Source organism: Leucopleurus acutus (genome assembly GCF_964270905.1).
Source record: "Leucopleurus acutus genome assembly, chromosome: 16".
NCBI classification, from domain to species: Eukaryota; Metazoa; Chordata; class Mammalia; order Artiodactyla; family Delphinidae; genus Leucopleurus; species Leucopleurus acutus.
This window is the reverse complement of record NC_139158.1, coordinates 35,549,875-35,570,035: the sequence shown is the minus strand read 5'-3', so window position 1 is coordinate 35,570,035 and position 20,161 is coordinate 35,549,875. Positions and strand designations below refer to the sequence as shown.

At 48.0% G+C, this 20,161-nt stretch overlaps 1 protein-coding gene across 2 annotated transcripts in view; it reads right to left on the bottom strand.

Annotated features, from left to right (window-relative positions):
• Window positions 1-20,161, bottom strand: part of ADCY9 (adenylate cyclase 9) — a 137,035-nt gene that overhangs the window by 21,540 nt on the left and 95,334 nt on the right. For both annotated transcript variants that reach the window (XM_082857258.1, XM_082857257.1), the window contains exons 4-7: window positions 12,212-12,316; window positions 10,499-10,716; window positions 5,833-5,935; window positions 2,799-3,007 (exon numbers count right to left, since the gene is read on the bottom strand). In XM_082857258.1, the coding sequence (XP_082713384.1) occupies window positions 2,799-3,007; window positions 5,833-5,935; window positions 10,499-10,716; window positions 12,212-12,316 (635 nt within the window). The remainder of the gene's footprint in view (window positions 1-2,798; window positions 3,008-5,832; window positions 5,936-10,498; window positions 10,717-12,211; window positions 12,317-20,161) is intronic.

Genomic DNA, 20,161 nt, shown 5'->3' with positions numbered 1-20,161 from the left:
AATCAGTGGTGTTCGGAATTTTGTGGGGCTTTTTTGGTGCCTCAATGGTTGCAGGTGCTACTGGCACCAACAGGCAGGAGCTGGGGATGGGTGATGTCCTGTGATGTACAGCGAGGCTCTGCCCTAAGCCCCACATGACTGCTACACACCCCCTGCTGACATGACTTCAGCCTACAGCCTAACTGCGTTTTGTTTACAAACAGAAAGTGGTTTCTGTATGGCAGTAACATACACTGAATTTTCCAGGAGTGCAGCTACTGGGTAAACCAAACAACATTACCCGTAGTTTTATTTGGGACACCACCAAGAGTCGTCAGCATCTCAGAAACCACATCACAGGCTCCTGGGGCTCATACCACCAAACCCGCACACTCATAACAGTCCGCACTGGGAGCTGTCATATTATCAGTGCACAAGGGCAAACAGCTGACGACTTTGGCGTGGCTGCCCAGGTGGTGATGCCCTGGCATATTCGAGGTGAAGCGCTACACGTATATTATTTTAAATGGCTTTCTTGCCATTTCTCCTTCACATTGGAGTGATGGCATTTCATTGATTGCTTCTGAAATTGTGTGTATACGTGGGCTATACTTCAGGGTAGGGATGTGGCATCATAAAACGTTTTTCATGGAGAATGGGGAGCTGAGTGTGTGGAGCCGAGAACTGCTTCTCTGCAGGAAGAATCCCTGGGTCAACAGCAGCGGGAGGTGGAGGAGAGGACACTGGGGGTCCGCCTCGGGAGGGAGAACCACGCACACAGTCCCCTCTACAGACACCTCGGTGAGGGTGCAGGTGGGGCAGGCCCACTTCCCTTGCCTTCAAAGGTAAAAAGCCTGTCAAGGGCCTCTCGCATCCACCCAGGCGTCCACACCTTCAGTTACCAGTGTAGGTCCTTATTGACCTAGGGTCCCATATCCACCCTCAGTGGGGCCAGAGGAAATCCCCCAGGCCCCGCCCTCTCCTGGGCACCAACATCACACCAGAGGCTCAGGCAGGAACAAAGTGGCCCCGTGGAGATGTGGGTGCGCCGGGCACAACCAGGCCTGGCATCCTCATGGCCCACAGTCCTCTGCAGTCCTTAACCTGGCTTAGCCCAGATTTTTTCAAATTGGGTCCGAAGAACAGGGAACAATCATGTAAAGGGTTCTTTAGAAAAGGTATGGAGAAAACGCTTGCCTCAGAGGGATCAAGAGCCTTAACCAGTTGTGAGCCCCGCATCAGACAGAAACTCAGGGCAGGGAGGGGAGTGATTGGAAGTAGGTACTGGCTTTTCTTTGGGGTGACAGAAATGTTCTAAAATCATATGGTGGTGATGTTTGCACAATTCTGTAAGTTTATTAAAAATCTGTGAATTGTACACTTATGAGTGAACTTATTGTTTGTGAGTTATATCACAATAAAGCTTGTTTTAAGAAGAAAAAAGACTAGGGGCCAGAGGATGCCTTGTTTTGGTCCCTTCGGGTGTCCCCAGGCCCAGGGCAGGCCCACAGAGGGCGCAGTTTATTTGGAAGTGGGTCCCAGGCAGCTTGTGGAGACATGGAGGGAGGCAGGCCCAGGGGAGGGCTGTGCTGGGGAGGAGTCACCTGCTGTGGGCAATGCAGCTCCACGCTGGTGGCGAATCTGGGGAGATGGTGAGGATGTGCCTTAGAGTTCCCTCCACTGGGAGGAGGAGGAGGGAAGGGAAGAGCCCCTGGCAGCCAGAGAAAGCCCTTGGCAAAGGGCTGAACGGGCCTCAGTGGGGAGTTGGGGGGGAAGGGGGGAGTGTGGAAGGGAGGGGGCAGGTGTCCAGCTCATCCATTTCGAAGGGAGGGATCTTGCGTTTGGGAGTCTCAGGGCCAGACCCAAAGCTGTGGTTTCCTGTCCTGGGATGTTGGGGAGGAGTAGAAACTCAAGGTCAGGGCCCTTTACCGCATTTCTCTCCGATCCCCAGTGTGGGGCTGTCCTGCTGAGAGGACAGGGCTGGAGGAAGGGGGTGGGCCTGGTGCAAGGACCCAGCGTGAGTGGAGGCCCTGTTTGTATCAGTAGAAACATTGTGAGCTTCCTGAGTGGGGTGGGGCCTGAAACTGGGCTAGCCCTGAGGGCCCAGCCTCCCAGAGGGACTCTGCTGTCTCTTCGGACACTCTGTCCATTTTTAAATGGGTTGACTGTCTTTTTATTATTGAGCTAACATTCTAGATATTAGACCCCTGTCACAGATATGATTTGCAAATACTCTCTTCCATCCTGTAGGTTCTCTTTCACTTTGGGGTGAAAAGTGATGATGGTGTTCTTCGAAACATGAAAGTTTAAAATTTTGATGAAGTCCATCTTAACTATTTTTTCTTTGGTTGCTTGTGCTTTCCATGTCGTATCTAAGAAAGCGTTGCCTGATCCGAGCTCATGAAGACTTGAGCCTGTGCTTTCCTCTAGAGGTTTATGGTTTCACCCTTACATTCAGGAGAGGCACCTGCTGATGTGCTGGCAGCCCCTTACCAGCTGTACCCTGTACACCTACCTCTTCTTTCTCTGCCTTGCTTTCTTATTCCCTATCTTCCCACTTTCTCTCTTTAAGTATCTGATTTGGGAGATCAGCAGACTAGTTGGTGGCATTAGGGCTGCAGAGGACAGTGACCCACTGGTAAGGTGAGTGCCCACCTGTGCTGAGGGCCCGTGTTGGTGAGGGAGGAGCCAGTGAAGCAGGCTGGGGGAGGGAAGAAAAGAGGACCGTCCCCGAAATGGGTTATGGAGACAGCTGGCTGTTCCACCAGCAGAGGGAGCTAAAGGCTAACAGCTGGGCAGTGCTGCAGGTGGGCCTTTACCTGACAGAGACCACGAGGGACAGGATCTCCAGAAGCAGGGCTGCTCCGAAGACCACCAGGGCGGCCGGCGGGGGTGGCATGGAGGCGGCCCCATACTTCAGGAAGCAGGTAATGGAGAGAATCAGAAACACTGTTGTCGACAGAAACACATCCAGGAGGGAGCTGAAGGTGGCACTGGCAAAAGTCTTCACGGGAGAATTCTTTATAACCTGTTTGGGGGGGAGTGTGAACAGATGCTGCTGGATGTATCCTCCTGGAGAAGTATAATCCAGGCGGAAAAAACAGCAGATGCTTGCTGAGCACTTGCCTCCTGCGGACCAGGTACAGGGTGAGTAGTGCTTCAGGCAGGCCGTCTCCTACCCCACCTAACAGTGAAGAAACTGAGGCACAGAGAAGTGAAGAAACTTGTCCAAGGTCACACAGCAACTGATTACAAACCAATTAAGTTCTCACAGGCATGTGACGCCCTGAGCCTGAAAGGCGAGCTATCGACAGGCAAAGTCAGTGACTCTGCGTCTGTAGAGACAGTAACAGGAAAGCCACATGCTAGAAGCTTCCACTGAACGCTGGGTCCCAGGCTCAGGGTGTGTGAAAGCTGGCTTCATACAGAAGTAGGAGGTCAATAGCAACAGTGACAGCAAGAGCCTGCTCTGGGCCTGGACGCTGTGCAGGGCTCGAGGGCAGGCATGAAACAACCCCCTTGGGGGCTCATGGCCTAATGGTGGGACAGACAGGAGTCTGAGATGGGTGGTGTCATCAGTGTATCAAAGCAACATGCACATCATGTCAGGAAATCATGGGAAGGAGGGAAAAAATGACGACAACGCCAAAGAGTCTGAGAGAGACTTGTTCCAGGCACCATGTGGACCCTTTAGGGGCACGACCTCAATCGATGCTCACACAGCCCTCAAGGAGGAAATGCTCCCAATCTCAGGGCACAGGCTGGGAGGCTGAGGTGAGGTGGCCACTAGAGGTCACACAGCCAAGGAGAAGCCCAGCCAGGGGCTGTGGCATCTTGATCATGTCACCTACTGTCCCTGTGCCTCCATTTCCTTAACTGGAAAGAGGGATAAAATGGGACCCTGCGCCTTATGGGTGCTGGGGATGCTTAGATGGGAAATCACAAAGTGCAGCGGGGGCCTAATGTGGGGGCGGCTTGGAGCCTCCCACCGTTCCTGCATCGCTCCCATCCTCGCCAGCTGGCCCTGTGGTTCAGGGATAGCGTCCCACCTGCACCCCAGGCCTCCGGGCTCATTTACTCCCATTACCTACAACTCAGCCACGTGACCTTTATACAACACAGTCTGATAGTGCCAACTCCTGTTCTGGATCCTTCAATGGCTCCCCTGGCCTTTAGCATAACGTCCACAGTGTGGGAAGCTGTCATCAGGCCCCTGCCCACCTGCCCCTTCCACCCTGTCTGCCAGACAGAAGCGCCCACAGCTCCCTGGATGCACCCAGGCTCTGTCTTATCTCCAAGGTTAGGTTTGCAGGTGCTGGCCCCTCTCTGGAACGTTCCTTAATTCAGTTAATTGCTAGTCCTCCCACTAACACGGGCTCCTTCTGGGCCCTCGACCTGGGGTCGGTGTGCTCTGCGGCCATTATGGGGCCCCTGTGTCTGGATTCTCATTTCTGCCGGGTTACTGCTTCCCTGTGAGTGTCTGTCGACGCTACACCCCAGCCCCAGGAGCAGGACCCGGCGGTGCAGACGCTCAGTGAGCATTTGGTGACCTGTGCCCTCTGCTGGGGAGGCTCTGTACTCAGCACCGGGAGTGGGTGGGAGCTCCTGGCCCTGAATCAGGCAGGTGCCCAATCCTAGCGATGGGATTTCAGCCGCTCGGCCTTTCCTGGCCTCGGCTTTCTTTTGGTAAAATGGGGATAATCATAAGCTTCCTTGAAGGGTTGCTGTGAGGATTAAGGTTGCTGTTTTGCCTTAAAGGCACCAACCAACCAACTCCCAAGTCCACAAGAGTGAGCCTCGCCTGGGGTATTAACGGTATTCACCACCCAGGAGGCTGACGAAACTCAAACCCCACAGGCATGAACTGCCCTGTCTAGTTCACTAGGACTCTCGGGGTTGGTCAGGGCCTGGATGTAACAGACACTGAGGGATGATCTGCTGGATGAACAAATGGAGTCGAATGAGAAATCCTTCTGGCTCTGGGGTTGGGAGGGTATGCATTTTTGACCTTGGAACACTAAGCTGGGTTAGATTTGGGAAAAATGCAGGGAGCTGGCTTCTTGGAACTCAAACCAGGCTCTAGGTTCTCGTATTCATTCATCGTTTCCACCAAGCCCTACTGAGCACTTGTGGGTGTGGGGACTGGATGCCACGTAGAGTGGAGATGAGAGACAGGGTCCTGCCTCCCAGAGTGGAGAGTCCAGGAGGAGGCATATGATTCAACAGTCCCACAAGAAGAGATTACAAACTGGGATGCAGCTGCGGAGAAACAGTATAACAGAGGAAAAAAATCCAGTCTGGGGTAAGGGAAAGTTTCTTAGAGGAAGTGATGTTTGGGCTGAGAGTTACAGGACAACAGGAGTTAAGGCAGGGGAGGGGCGGTAGAGGAGGGCTCAGCACCAAAGCAGGCGGGAGAGCCGAGCAAGGTGAAAGCCCTCTCAGCTCTTGTCCCATTTCAGTAGGAAGAAAGCCGACAGGGAACAGGGGGAGAAATCCTCCTTGAGAACAGAGAATAGGTGGGGCTGGAGTTTCCCCCCTCACCCCTCTCACCCCATACGAGGCCTCCAGGGGCTGGAGCACGGCCAAGGGCGCCTGGGGATGCACCAGCTGCAGAGCAGAGGGACTGGGAGACGACAAGCCTGGGTTGCTGTAGAGATATTTGGGATTTTCTCCCTTGTGAAGATAAATTCACATACAGGTGAAATTTAGGGCTTACAGACTGTGGGAAATCAATATGAGCCGTCAATTTCCTGTCACTCAGGAAAACAAAAATGGCCTCCAAAGCACAAGACTAATCGTGAACTGCAGTGAAAACGACGCATGTCTTTGGTAAAATTATAAGGACCCACGCACCTCTTCTTGATAGCTGGTCCTGTAGGCTTGTTCTAGCTCCTGATCCAGGAAGTTCAAGCTGAACTGATTAATGGGTGGCTTAAAAAAATAATCTTTCATCAGGCTAGAAGAGACAATAAATGCAATCAATCAACGTGCAGCACAATCGTTACATTTATTTTATCAGAAGATCACAGTTACCTACTGAAACGCCATTTGTGAAGCATGTCACAAAAGCTGTACTAAAAGTCACCATACAATAGACATTGCTCAACTGCCCCTTTTAGAACATGTCTCTGGAAACTCCTTCATGCTTCTAGACATAATCCCATTTTAGGTTTCCCCTCCACAAAAGAATGCCCATTCACCATTAACATAACACACATCATCAGAACCGTGCTTTTGAAAACATCTTCCTAACGTCCAGAATTAGAATAGAAGGAGGCAGCAGCTTTTTTGTTCTATAAAATGCTCCCTTCCAAAGGACCAGCAGATCCCTGTACTGAGCATACTTATGTTGATTTGGAGGCTTCCTTGCAAACATAATTCAGAACCGGCTGTCCTGTCACTCAGAGTACTGACAGTAATTACCACTGTCACTGCTAACAGGTTGTTATCACAAAATTGTGTTTATAGTTAGTGTAATTTTGGTGCTACTGTCACATATGCAGATTGCATGTGAAATGATAATGCTCAATGATTTTAATAGCAGAGAAATCAAGCCTGCTTTACGTGACTCTTTCATTCTTTTACGGACTGCTAGCAAACAGTCATATCCTTTTTATCCTGAAGAAAATTACTATAAATTTAAGGGAATGTTAGCATAATTTCAGAAGGCAAATGCAGCTGTGGGATGTCTCTCTCCCTCACATAATAACTACTAGAATTAAATCTGATGAAATTTGTAAAGAGCCTATCATGTGCCTGACACACAGTAGGGTTCACTGTAGTTCCTCCTTTCCCTGAAGCAGAGTGGGCTCTCTTTTTGTGCTAAGTGTGCAATACCTTACTGGGCTCTCAGACTTAGAAAAGAGAAAATTCTATCCCCTAATGTTGACCCCCTATCCTCCCCTCCACTTGGCAAGTATGGACAGAGGGAAAAACAACAAAGCAGCTATAAGAAGGAAATGTAATGGCTTCATTTTTGCAGTCAAGTGGCAGGATCCACACTATAAAATACACTGCCCATTTGAGATTAATATTGGGAGGTCCCACTTCTGGGAATGGAAATTAGCTCCTGTTAGATCAATCGTCTCTCAGATAACAACTATAAACCCTAAACAAAATATAAAAACAACTCCTGGAAGGCACTGGCAATTGATCAAAGCAGTAAGAAAATGGAGAAGAGCCACACTTGGAACAGGCTGAATTTCTTGTGGTTTTTTTTTTTTTTTTTCTTTTTTTGCCTAAAGAGAGTCATTAGTCAGCACCACGTGTAAGATGGCTAAAACTCAGAAAAACTACAGTTTTACTGACCTGGAAAACCAGAAAATAGAGTTTAGCATGCCCACCAATGGAAAATGAGGTTGGCCATTCCAGAGAGAGAGGACCAGAGAAGGGGGAGCCCCAAATTCTGCATACAGGCTCTGCTCGAATCTCTGGCTGACCCCTGAAATACACATGTGCATGGCAGACTACAAGCCTAATTAAGGCTGAAGGAATAGTGGCTGCCCACCTCAGGGGAGACAGAGTTTGGTGTTTGAGTTCAGATGAGTTAACTGTCTACTAAAACAAACAAAAAGTTGATATTCTTCAAAGGAATGTAACAGAATCCAAGTTTTCTAACCATTGTACATAATGTGCACAATGCAATCCAAAATTACTAGACAAACAAGGAAACAGGAAACCATGATCCATCCTCAACAAAAAAGCAATCAATAGAGACCAACCTGAGATTACCAAGAGGTTGGAATTGGAGGTTGGGGTTTATAATGTATATGGATGTAATACATGTGAAAACTGTAACATAAGGAATGAGAAGAGAGTAATGTACCTAAACAATTGTAAGATTTCTACATTTAAAGTGAAATGATACAGGGACTTCCCTGGTGGCACAGTGGTTAAGATACTGCTTGCCAATTCAGGGACACGGGCTTGAGCCCTGGTCTGGGAAGATCCCACATGCCACATAGCAACTAAGCCCCTGCACCACAACTGCTGAGCCTGCACTCTAGAGCCCACGAGTCACAACTACTGAGCCTTTGAACCACAACTACTGAAGCCCACATGCCTAGAACCCATGCTCCGCAACAAGAGAAGCCACCTCAATGAGAAGCCTGCACACCACAATGAAGAGTAGCCCCTGCTTACCACAACTAGAGAAAGCCTGCATACAGCAACGAAGACCCAATGCAGCCAAAAATAAACAAATACATAAATTTATAAAAAGAAAAAAAGTGAAATGATGCAATATTAACTATAAGAAGACTATAAAAATATAAGACTGCCTAGAGCAACCATTAAAAGAAAAATAATGCAAAGAGGTATGGCTAAAAAGCAAATAAATATATTAAAATATAATAAAAAAGGCAGATATTGTCAGAATGATTTAAGGAGCAAGACCCAAAAGAGATGTATTTCAAATATAAAGACCCAGGTTATAATTTTTTAAAATGGAAAATGATGTAGCATGCAAACAGTAAGAATAAGAAGGCTAGAGTGACTATGTTAATATCCGATAAAGCAGTCTTCAAGACAGAGTATTACTGGGCACGAAGAGGGACACTTCAAAATGATAAAAGGATTATTTACCAGGAATATATAACACTCATAAATGTGTATGTACCTAAAAAAGAGCTTCAAAATACCTGAAACAAAAATTGTCAGGACTACAGAGAGACACAGACAATTCCACAACCACAGCTGGAGATTTTAACATCCCTATCTCAATAAGTGATAGAACAAGAGACAAAGAAGTCAGTAAAGAGACAGATGATCTGAACATTACTGCCAACCACGTGGGCCTAATTGAGGTTTATGGATCACAACATCCTGAGAATGCAGAATATGCATTCTTTTCAAACGCACATGGTATGTTTACCAAAACAGACCACATGTGAGACCACAGAACAAGTTTCAATAAATGTAAAAGGAATGAAGTCACATAGTGTATGCCTTTGGCTACAATGACATTAAATCAAACATTAATAACTAACATATGTAAATACCGTTTTTCACTAAAAGGAGCCAGGGCTTTTGGAGAAACGGCTGATTCCTGAGCTGGGGCAGGGAAGATATAAAATGAGCCTGTTGTACTGGAAAGTAAGAAATCACTCAAAACAAATGAAGGAGCCGTGTCGAAAGGACACAGGAGCCAGCCTGAAGGCGGGCTCCCAAAGGCCAGATTCGAGACAACTAGAGCATCAAACTCTAATTAGGACAGTGATAAATGATGTCATGTTAAGTAAAACAGGACTCCATGAGGATTTATATGGATTTATAAATCTATAGATGGATAGATTAAGTAATAAGTGGGGAGGAGCTCTTCTTTACTGCAGAACGCCAAGCCCCAAATGATAAATGCAGAGTCAGCGCTGAAGCAGGAAAACTGCCATTTTGACCAACATAGTAAAGACTGTTTCAAACAAGAACCATCAATGGAGATTAAGTCTAGGAAAGCGTGGTGAGGAATGGGATCTTTACATGATCTGAAAGCATCTTCCCACAGATGGCCGACTAGTCACAGGGAGAAAATAAGTACAGACTGGAGAAGTTGGCAACACTTGCCCAGCTGATCAACATCACTACCCCTGATGAGGTCAAAGCGGGCACCACGGGCCTCTGGATCTGGTGCCTGAGAAGACACGTCACCTCCATGGGATCTGGACACACAAGCAGCCTGGACAGAATCATGAGGAGATGTCACACAAATCCAACTTCAGGAATATTTTATAAAAGAGCCAGGCCTGCATGTTTCAAAAATGTCAATGTCATGGAAGATCAAGAATGGCTGAGGAACTGCCTCAGATTTAAAGAATGAAGAGGCCTGACAACCGCATGGTGCAGCATGTGATTCTCTACCATGCTATGAGGGACACGTGGGACCACACAACAAAACCAGAATAGGAACCGCAGACTGGGTAAAACACCTCATCAGTGTTAAATTTCCTGAATTAGGTAGCTATGATCACGTGCAAGAACACCCCTGTTTTCAGGAAATACAGTTTTAAGGGGTAGAAAGCACAATGTATCTAACTTACTGTCAAATGGTTAAGAAAAATAAATAAATAAATTTCACAGGGAGAGCGAGAATAAAACAAGCAGAGTAAAATGTTAAAAGTTGGTAAATTGGGGCTTCCCTGGTGGCACAGTGGTTGAGAGTCCACCTGCCAATGCAGGGGACACAGGTTCATGCCCCGGTCTGGGAAGATCCCACATGCCGCGGAGCGGCTGGGCCCATGAGCCATGGCCGCTGAGCCTGCGCATCCGGAGCCTGTGCTCCGCAACGGGAGAGGCCACAACAGTGAGAGGCCCGCGTACCACACACACACACACAAAAAAAGTTGGTAAATCAGGCAAAGGGTGTAAAGGGAATCTTTTGTATTATTCATGCCACTTTTCTGTAAGTTTCAAATTATTTCAAAATACACTGACAATAGAAGGCAAATGCGTGGGGGGTGAGGTGACTCAGAAAACGGGGAGCTTCTACCTGCAAATCTTCGCTTTAAGGCAGGTGGCTGCATCTTACCTGTCTTCCTTGATAACGTCAACAAAATGGGCATCCGTTTTCTCCCGGATGTTCTTGAACCTCAGCGGAAGGAGGGCTGACTGGTCCAAGCTCACACCTGCCCACCTTCCCTTCTCTTGTAAGATCTCGCACAGGGAGGTCTGACTGTTGGTGAGCTTCTCCTCCGGGGGAGGGCTTAGCAGTCCGTTTTGCGTTTTGGAACTGGGTCCTCCAGAAGCCTGTGTCAGGATAGGGAGTGGGGGCAGACACAGAGGCTGAAGCGTGGGATGCAGCAGCACTATCCCCCACAACGCGGCCATACCGGAGCACCCTGGACTGCGCCCTGCACACCACAACCTGCACCTTTGGATCTCTGCTCTAACCTGAGCCCTCTGCCTCTCTGCCAGTCTGCTTTTCCCCATTCCCCCTGGCTCCTCCAAACACACCTCCAGGCGCCCAGGACAGTGGTGACATGGGAAGAGCCGGTAAGGAGGTCAGGGGGAAGGCTGAGGCAGGAGTTGGGGAGGCTCGCAGAGTTTCCTGACCACAGAACCAGCATTCCAGGAGCCAGGAGGACTCGAAGGAAGTGCAGGGGCGGATCCAGGGAAAGGAAACCCAGAGCTGTAAGGGCTGCGGCTTAAGAAAGGGGGGTGACTGATTTGCATTTCTCTAATAATCAGTCACCCCAAGCAACCTAAATGTCCATTGACAGATGAATGGATAAAAAAGGTGTGGTACATATATACAATGGAATATTACTCAGCCATAAAAAGGAATGAAATTGGGTCATTTGTAGAGATGTAGATGGACCTAGAGTCTGTCATACAGAGTGAAGTAAGTCAGAAAGAGAAAAACAAATATCGTATATTAATACACATATGTGGAATCTAGAAAAATGGTACAGATGAACCTAGTTCCAGGACAAAAATAGAGACACAGACATAGAGAACAGACATGTGGACACAGTGGGGGAAGGGGAGGGTGGGATGCTTTGGGTTTTTAGGATTGACATATACACACTACCATGTGTAAAACAGATAGCTAGTGGGAACCTCCTGTATAGCACAGGGAGCTCAGCTTGGTGCTCTGTGATGACCTAGATGGGTGGGATGGGGCGATGGGAGGCGGGCTCAAGAGGGAGGGGATATATGTATACATACAGTTGATTCACTTCATTCTCCAGGAGAAACTAACACAACATTGTAAAACAACTGTACTCCAATTAAAAAAAAAGAAGGGGTGACTGGACACAAACGACGTGGAATGACCCAGCATCGTGCAGGTCCATGGGCCAACGACCCGAGGATGAGGATGACAGATCTGCGCCTCCCTGGAGAGTCGCCTGATTCAGAAGCTTGCTTGGAGGCTCCTGGGTCTGGTCTCCAGGCGAGACTTCTTTGCACTGCCCTTGCTGCTGGCCTAACCCAAGCCCTCCTCATGCCCCACCTTTCACCCTAAGGGTTCCCCTCTTCTCCTTCCACATCCACATCCCACCAGCCACTGAGTCCAGCTTCCAGCTCCACAGGTCTCACTGCCCGTCAGGGTATCCCATGCAGGTCAGCATCCATCCTGCTATTTATTGGTCTGTTCAAAACCCAGAGGACTCGAAGGTATGCAATGGTGTCACCCAAGAGGAGTTGCCCTTGGAACTGAGAAGCTGACCAGACAGGATGTCCCCTCAGGTGGGTGCACCAGGAGAGGCACTGACAGGGACTACAGCCCAGAGCAGGTTACCTTGGTGCTCTTCTTGGGCTCCTCCTGACAGCCATTCTGGACTGCTCCGCCTTCAGCGCCAGCTTCCAATTTGGGAGCAAACATGATTCTGCACGACGGGCAGGTCTACGAGAAAAACACAGACCGTAGGAGCTCACTCAGGCAACATGACCTCACTACGTGATTCAAACAAGTCAGCTGCTGTTGCAATTTGCTGTCACACAACAAATGGCGCAACCAAATGGAAGGCTTACCAAACCACTCAGGATGAGTTAAAAATGAACTCGCTGGGGCTTCCCTGGTGGTGCAGTGATTAAGAATCCGCCTGCCGACGCCGGGGACACAGGTTCGAGCCCTGGTCCGTGAAGACTGCACATGCCATGGAGCAACTAAGCCTGTGCACCACAGCTACTGAGCCTGCGAGCCACAACTACTGAGCCCACGTGCCACAACTACTGAAGCCCGCGTGCCTAGAGCCCATGCTCTGCCACAAAGAGAAGCCATGGCAATGAGAAGCCCGCGCACTGCAATGAAGAGTAGCACCCACTTGCCACACTTAGAGAAAGCCCGCGCACAGCAACAAAGACCCGATGTAGCCAAAAAAAAAAAAAAAAAAAACCGGCAGCATGATAATGGAAAATAAACCACACAAAGACCTGTATGTGAATGTGCCCTAACAGCTTCTACTTTTTAGTACAAACAACTCAGATGTCCATCAGCTGATGAATGGATCAACAAAATGGGGTATATCTACAGAACGAAATATTACTCAGCTATCCAAAGGGATGAAGCACTGACAAACACGACAACGTGGATGAACCTTGAAAACTCATTCAGTGAAAGAAGCCAGACACAAAAGGTCACATATGGTGGGATTCCATCTGTATAAAATATCCACAAAAGGCGAATCCACAGCGACAGAAAGGAGATTAGTGGTTGCCAGTGGCGAGGGACACAAGGGAATGGGGAGTGACTCTAACCGGTGTGGGGTTTCTTTTTGGGGTGATGAAAACGTTCTGACCGTAGTGATGGTTGTACAACCTTTCAAACATACTAAAATCCACCAAATTATACACTCTAAAAGGGTGGATTATATCTCAATAAAGCTGTTGTTACACAAACTAGCTGCCAACCCACACTCAAACACTAAGCGAAGGTTCTCAAGCTCTCTGTGAAGGTGAGCTGTTCTCATACAGCAGGACAATCAGAGGGACGAGCTTACAGACCTAGCCCTTCTTATTCATTTGCGGGAATTAGCTGACCTAGAAGAGACAAGGCAAGACTCAACACTGTCACATATAGCACAACACAGGGAATACAGACAGTCGTTTACAATAACTACAAATGGAGCATAACCTTTAAAAATATACCATCACTATATTGTACTTCTGTAACTTATATAATATTGTACAGCAACTATACTTCAATTAAAAAAAAAAAGTACCCCCAGGGATAGTAGAAAGGGCAAGGCTTTCATTTCTCACAAACCAGGGTTCAAATCCTCGACTACTTACTGGTTTGGAGACCCCTGTTCAAATCCCTCACCTCGGTTCTCTCCTGTGTGAAATGAGAGTGAAAACACTTTTCTTGAAGACATATTGTAAGGATTTATGAATACGCAACTAGAAAGCCTAGCATTGCTCCTGGCGCTCAGTGTATCCTTAATAAATGTACTCTTATTCTTAATATGATCTGGTAATCTAGGAACCAACCACCACTGAGATAGCAACTGACAGCATCCAGGGGAAAAGACAGACTTATTAGGCTTCAAAAGCAATTTCCTAGCGTAAGAATCGTTAAGCACTGGAATACACTGTAGGAGGCTAGATATTATTTCAGAAATTTTAAATAATAAAATTTAAATAAAATAAATGTCACTTAGTGCCTTAGGGCAAGGATATAACCCAGATCACATCCTAAGTTAGATTTCAGGCCTGTACTGTATTCAATAAAAGAAATAAAGATTCTAAAGAGTTGTGTAATTTGGGAATCTGATGCAATGCACCCATTAAATTCGAATGCTCGTATTCATTCAAGAAGTGAAAATATACATGCCAAAAGAGCTGGCCAAATCAGGGAGTATCATGTCCGAGCAAACAGCAGTACCTAGGTAAAATCTGCTTGTAGCTCAGAAAAAATTGGCATTATTAACAGGGGCAAGATGCTCTAATTGTCAATGGCATACAGTAAAATTATTTTAAAGCACCTCTTGGTATTGACTGAGTTAAGCTTCAGAATGTGTTGCCAATGGGGCCAATGATCTCAAATGGAAAAAAAAAATCCACTACCACACACATGAAGTGACCCCCACAGCCCCAGAAAAAAGTGTGTGCGTCCACGTGACAGGCCAGCAAGATTCCCAAGGTCTTCCCTAGCAGGTGTGTGTGTGTGTGTGTGTGTGTGTGTGTAAATGGCTTTGGTGGTGGTAGTGGTGGCAGGCTTGCTTCTCTAGGGGAACACAGCCTTTTCAGGGGCCAACTGATGGCCCAAGGGTAGGATGGATACAGCCTGGAGCGGCAGGGGGGTGTGGAGGGTTGAGACCCTCTAAGCCAAACCCTTAGGCTCCAGGGACTGTCTGTCACCAATCTTGTAAAGACACAATGGAATAGTGAACAGATTCTCTGACCACTTTTCTTTTCTTTTTTTTAGTCTTTATTTATTTATTTAATTTTATTTTTGGCTGTGTTGGATCTTCATTGCTGCACACAAGCTTTCTCTAGTTGTGGTGAACAGGAGCTTACTCTTCGTTGCGGTGTGCGGGCTTCTCATTGAGGTGGCTTCTCTTGTTGCGGAGCACAGGCTCTAGGCGCATGGGCTTCAGTAGTTGTGGCACGTGGGCTCAGTAGTTGTGGTTCACGGGCCCTAGAGCGCAGGCTCAGTAGTTGAAGTGCACGGCCTTAGTTGCTGCGCAGCGTGTGAGATCTTCCCGAACCAGGGCTCGAACCGGTGACCCCTGCATTGGCAGGTGGATTCTTAACCACTGCGCCACCAAGGAAGCCCTCTCTGAGCACTTTTCAAACGTTAAGTCTAGAGAACAAGTGTAACACAGTGATTAAAGGCACTGGCTTTGAAATCAGATTGTCACGGACTGAATCCTGGTTCTACCACATAATAGTATGGGAATCTCTCTGAGCCTCAGTTTCCTCCTTTGTTAAATGGGATTGAATCATAAAGGCAGAATGAGGAGACACATGTAAGGCCAGTCAGAGGTATTTTAGATCAGCTCTAATCCCAAGGCACTGACCTCCTAGAATGCTGAACTGAGAAGGATGACGAGGCCACGTCCTAGCCCCGAGGGAGGGGACCCATGGGGGCTGGCGATGTCTGCCGTGGGTGAGGGCTTGCGTGTGTGAGCGTGCGTGCGTTGACCACACTTGGCTCCACACACGCCTGCAGTGTTGGGGAGTGCTCAGTAAACACTGGTCCTTAACACTGAAACATCTGGTCCCTATTCTCTTGGGTTCTGAAGCCAGTGCATACGATCATTTAAAGTCCTTGATCCCAGACTGGACAGCCACCGGGCGTCTGCTCTTGCCCAGCCCTGTGTTTTCAGGCATCTCTTGGCATCAGCTTGCTCCTAAGTATCTTCCTCTCCTCAAGTACACCTGATGCACTTGAAGAACAGGCCATCTGCTTCTTAGGAATTCCTCACGGTGTGCTGGCTTTGCATCTGGATGATGTTTCAAGCTTCTAGAGCCACAAATATGCAAAAGTGACTCTCAAACCTATCGGACACCAGAGAGCATACACCCGCTGCAAAGGAGTCCCTGGACAGGAGTCAAGGCCACCCCAGTCAGCCACTGCATCCCCTCTCTGAAAGGTCTTGGCTGTGAAGGAAGGGGTGGGAGGGCCAGTGGGGACTGGGATTGCCCGTGGGGACCGGGCTGTCTCAGGGGGCCGGGGGCAGGGCTCTTTACAGATGGGCAGCTCAAGGCCACACCGTTGGCAAACAGAGGCTGCAGGGCCTGTACCCCATTCTAATGCATGTCCCGCAGAGCTGCCCACAAAAGAACCTCAGGGAGCAAGGACGTGTGTTGTCGGAGCCGGGATGCTCACAACTGTCTAGGAGACTGTGCTCAGGGAGCTCCGGGGCTCACCGGGGTCACATGTCAAGTGTAGAGCAGGATCCGTGAGTGGGACTCCTAATGGTCTGAATGGTGCTCACTCCGCACACTCACAGCAGCTTCATCCAGGGAGTGGGGACTGGGGGTTGGGGAGGATGCCAGCTGTGGACCCAGGCCCCCCTGTGGCAGGGTGGTTCCTGCAGCACAGGGACCCAGCAGCAGATCATTTCATTGTACTGTGAAGATGTGGCTCTTTGTCATTCTGTTTCTTCCTCAGCTACTTTCCTTTTCTGGGGGAAACTGTACTGATTCTAACTTAAAAACAAATGAAACAAAAATCTTAGAGAAATCTGTCTGCCCTGATGGAAACTTTCTCATATCTCGACATTCCCTCGATCTGTAGGGGGAGCCTCTTGTGCTCCACGGGGGTCCCGCCAAGCAACGGTGGGACGGTGGGTGGGTTTGTCCACCCCCTCCCCCCAGCAACTTTCCTTTAACTATTTTCCAGCTTCGTTTTAATCCGGTTAAAACGTCTCACATAGTGGTTTTTGTCAAGCAGATACCTCTGTGAAATGTTTGCCAACCTATTAAAGGCCCGTCTCTCCCTCTGAGCAGCTGCTGTCATCTCAGACCCCAAAAAGCCTTTACCAGGAAGAGGGGTTTAGATTCTGGGGACGCTGGGGGACACGCCCAAACTGAGCAACTGACTTGTAGGGCAGCCCCTCTGCAGGCACAGTGGGTCAAAGCTACTGTTCTAATGATAGTGGCTGCCACGATGTGGAAATGCCTCAGTGCCCAGGACGTGCCAACGAACACTGTCAGGTCCTTATCCACGCCATGCCCACGGTCTCACGCACCTGACCTCCATTAATCCTCATATCGACGCTGCAAGGCAGAAGTGACTGTCAACAGCGAGGGTCAGACTGTGGGGCTCCTGGCCCCTGACCACCATGCAGCCTCTCTCTGGCCTCCTTTCCTGGCACAAAGAGGACCCAGGAATAATCCTGGCACTCTGATCTCCTCTGCCTTGTTCCCCTGAAGTGACCCAAGCAGTTATGGTCACCTCCTGGTTCCTTTAAGTGGCACCACTGGACACCGGCACCAAGGGGCGCTTCACCAAGACCAGCTAAGGTCTCCAGGACAGAGGACTCTCCGAGCCAAGGAGTGTGCTGGCTGTTGCCTGGGAAACCCGAGATCCCCTGGAGAACAGCCAGGAGCAAACTCTTCATCTTCCCAGATTACCCACGCTTGCTCCCATCTCGGATGTGGGCTCTGGAGGGAAGATTATAACGATTTCTCTAACACGCTTGGGTGCCTTTGCATTTGTTTTTAACACATTTCAACACATACACCCTATATCCTCTTCAGAATACATGACACTGAGCTATAAAATAGTTTTTTCTTCAAGGCTATTTCTCTTCACAAGATAAATCACTTCTAAGCCAACAGCTGTCCTTTTTTCATAACTGTCAAGGGAGGGAGCAGGGAAACCTCTTTTCTGAGAAACGAGGAGGAAACAACATCAGAAAAGTCCTGCTTTGCCTGGTCAGTCTGCTGAACATAACTACTGAGCGAGCTGTCCTCAGACCAGGAGGAACATCCCTTGCTTCCCAAACTTGAAACCCAGGTTGAACATGGCAGACAGGAGCATGTAGCCAGAGCACATATAACCTACTGAGGCCCATTCTGAGTTCTAAGCTCTTTCCTGTATTACTTTGTTTAGTCCTCACAAGCACCCAGGAAACAGACGTTGTGAGTAGCCCATTTTACATAAGAGGGAACTGAGGCATAGAGTGAAGGGACTGGCCCAGAGTCACAGTTAGAGAATGGCAGGGGGACAACGCCCTTGACCCCAACCACACATGTGACATCTCTGCGTGAACAGGGACAGCCAGCTGTGTGGGGCAGAGGTCGCCCTGGCTGAGACCTGCCACGGGCAGGCCAGGCACCCACCCCAAGCTAGCGGATCGGCACAGGCATTCACACTCCCAAATAGATGATTTCTGCTAACAAAATCTTAGAGAAAAGTAGAAGCCGGATATTAGAGGAAAATAGGAACGGTAATCATTACAGAAAAAGAAAGGCATCCAGAAGCGATAAGAACAGAAAAGTGGACAGCCTGCGAATACTGGAGGCAAAACAACAAACAAAACACACACCTGTAAAAACCAGGCGCAAAATCTCTAAGCCACAGAGTGTAGAACCACTGAAACCTCAGATTCCTGAGCCCTAAGCGACCTAAGTGAGTTTAATAATCGAGGCTGATAAGGCAAGAAAAGTGTCACCGTGGGGTGGTAAAGTGCCATCAGAAAGTCAAAGGAAGAAGATATTTGGTATTTGGGGAAATTTATTTCATGTGCAGTACTTTACTACCTGATGATGCCAATTAAATGAGCTGGACTAACCTTTCCACTTCAATTCACACGTAATATATAACAATAACAAGCATATTTATATTACATAAAAATAATATAAACATAATATTGTATACATATGTATTAAAATGTTTTATTTTGAAACAAGTTTAGACTTAAACAGAGTGGGAAAGACAGTTCAGATAGTCCCCATACGTCCATCCCAGCTTCCCCTAACATTACTTAGCATCTTATATGAACCGTGGTCCAGTTACCAAAACTAAGAGATTAACACTGGCACGGTACTATTAACCACGCTGCAGATTTTACTCAGATGTCCTTTTCCTGTTCCGGGATCCCATGCACATTTAGTCTCCTCCAGTCTGGGACATTTTTGAAGTGTCCTGGTTAGGTATTTTGTAAAATGTCCTTGAATTTGGATTTGTCTAACGTTTTCTCACGAGATGACTGAGGTTTAGGATTTGAGGGAAGAAACCCACAGAGGCGATATGCCCTTCTCTGCACGTAACACGGGGTAGAGGGTGGTACATGATACCGCTGGTTTTCTTAATTGTGATGCTAACCATCAGCATTTGGTGAAGGTGGGCTCTGCTAGGTTTTCCACTGTCGAGTTACTATTCTTCCCTTTCTTTATTTTTTGGCTGTGCCGCATGGCTTGTGGGATCTCAGTTCCCCAACCAGGGGTTGAACCCTGGGCCATGGCAGTATAAGCCCGGAATCCTAACCACCAGGGAACTTCCTAACTATTCTTCCTTTTAAAATGAATAAATATCTAAGGGGAGATGCTTGGAGGCTATGCAAATGTCCTGTTTCTCCTTAAACTTCTACCTGCTGATTTTAGAATTCAGTGATGGATCTTGCCTGTAGCACTTATTACTGTGATGCTCTAAAGGTGATTTTTCTTTCCCTCACTCCTTCTACAATCTATTAGCTGGAATTCTTCTCTAAGGAAGAGTTGTCAATTTATATGTGATGTGCTTCCTCCTAATTGAAGGAAACACACACACCTCTCAAAATACAGACACAACTTGAAAAGTCCTTTTTAAAAAAACTTACTTTACATCCACATTTCCGAGCCAGCCTTCAGATTACTATTTACTTATTTGTGTTGCAGCTTTATGGAGATATAATTCACGTACCATGCAACTCACTATCTAAAGTCTATAATTCAGGGCTTCCCTGGTGGTGCAGTGGTTGAGAGTCCACCTGCCGATGCAGAGGACACGGGTTCATGCCCCAGTCCAGGAAGATCCCACATGCCGCGGAGCGGCTGGGCCCATGAGCCATGGCCGCTGAGCCTGAGCGTCCGGAGCCCGTGCTCCGCAACGGGAGAGGCCACAGCAGTGAGAGGCACACGTACCGCAAAAAAAAAAAGTAAAAAAAAAATAAATAAAGTCTACAATTCAATAGTTTTTGGTATAGTCACAGAATTGTGCAACCGTCAACCATCATCACTATCAACTCAGACAACTATTTACAATAAATACTTAATATCTAAACTACACACGCACACACAGAGAGCGAGAGAGAGA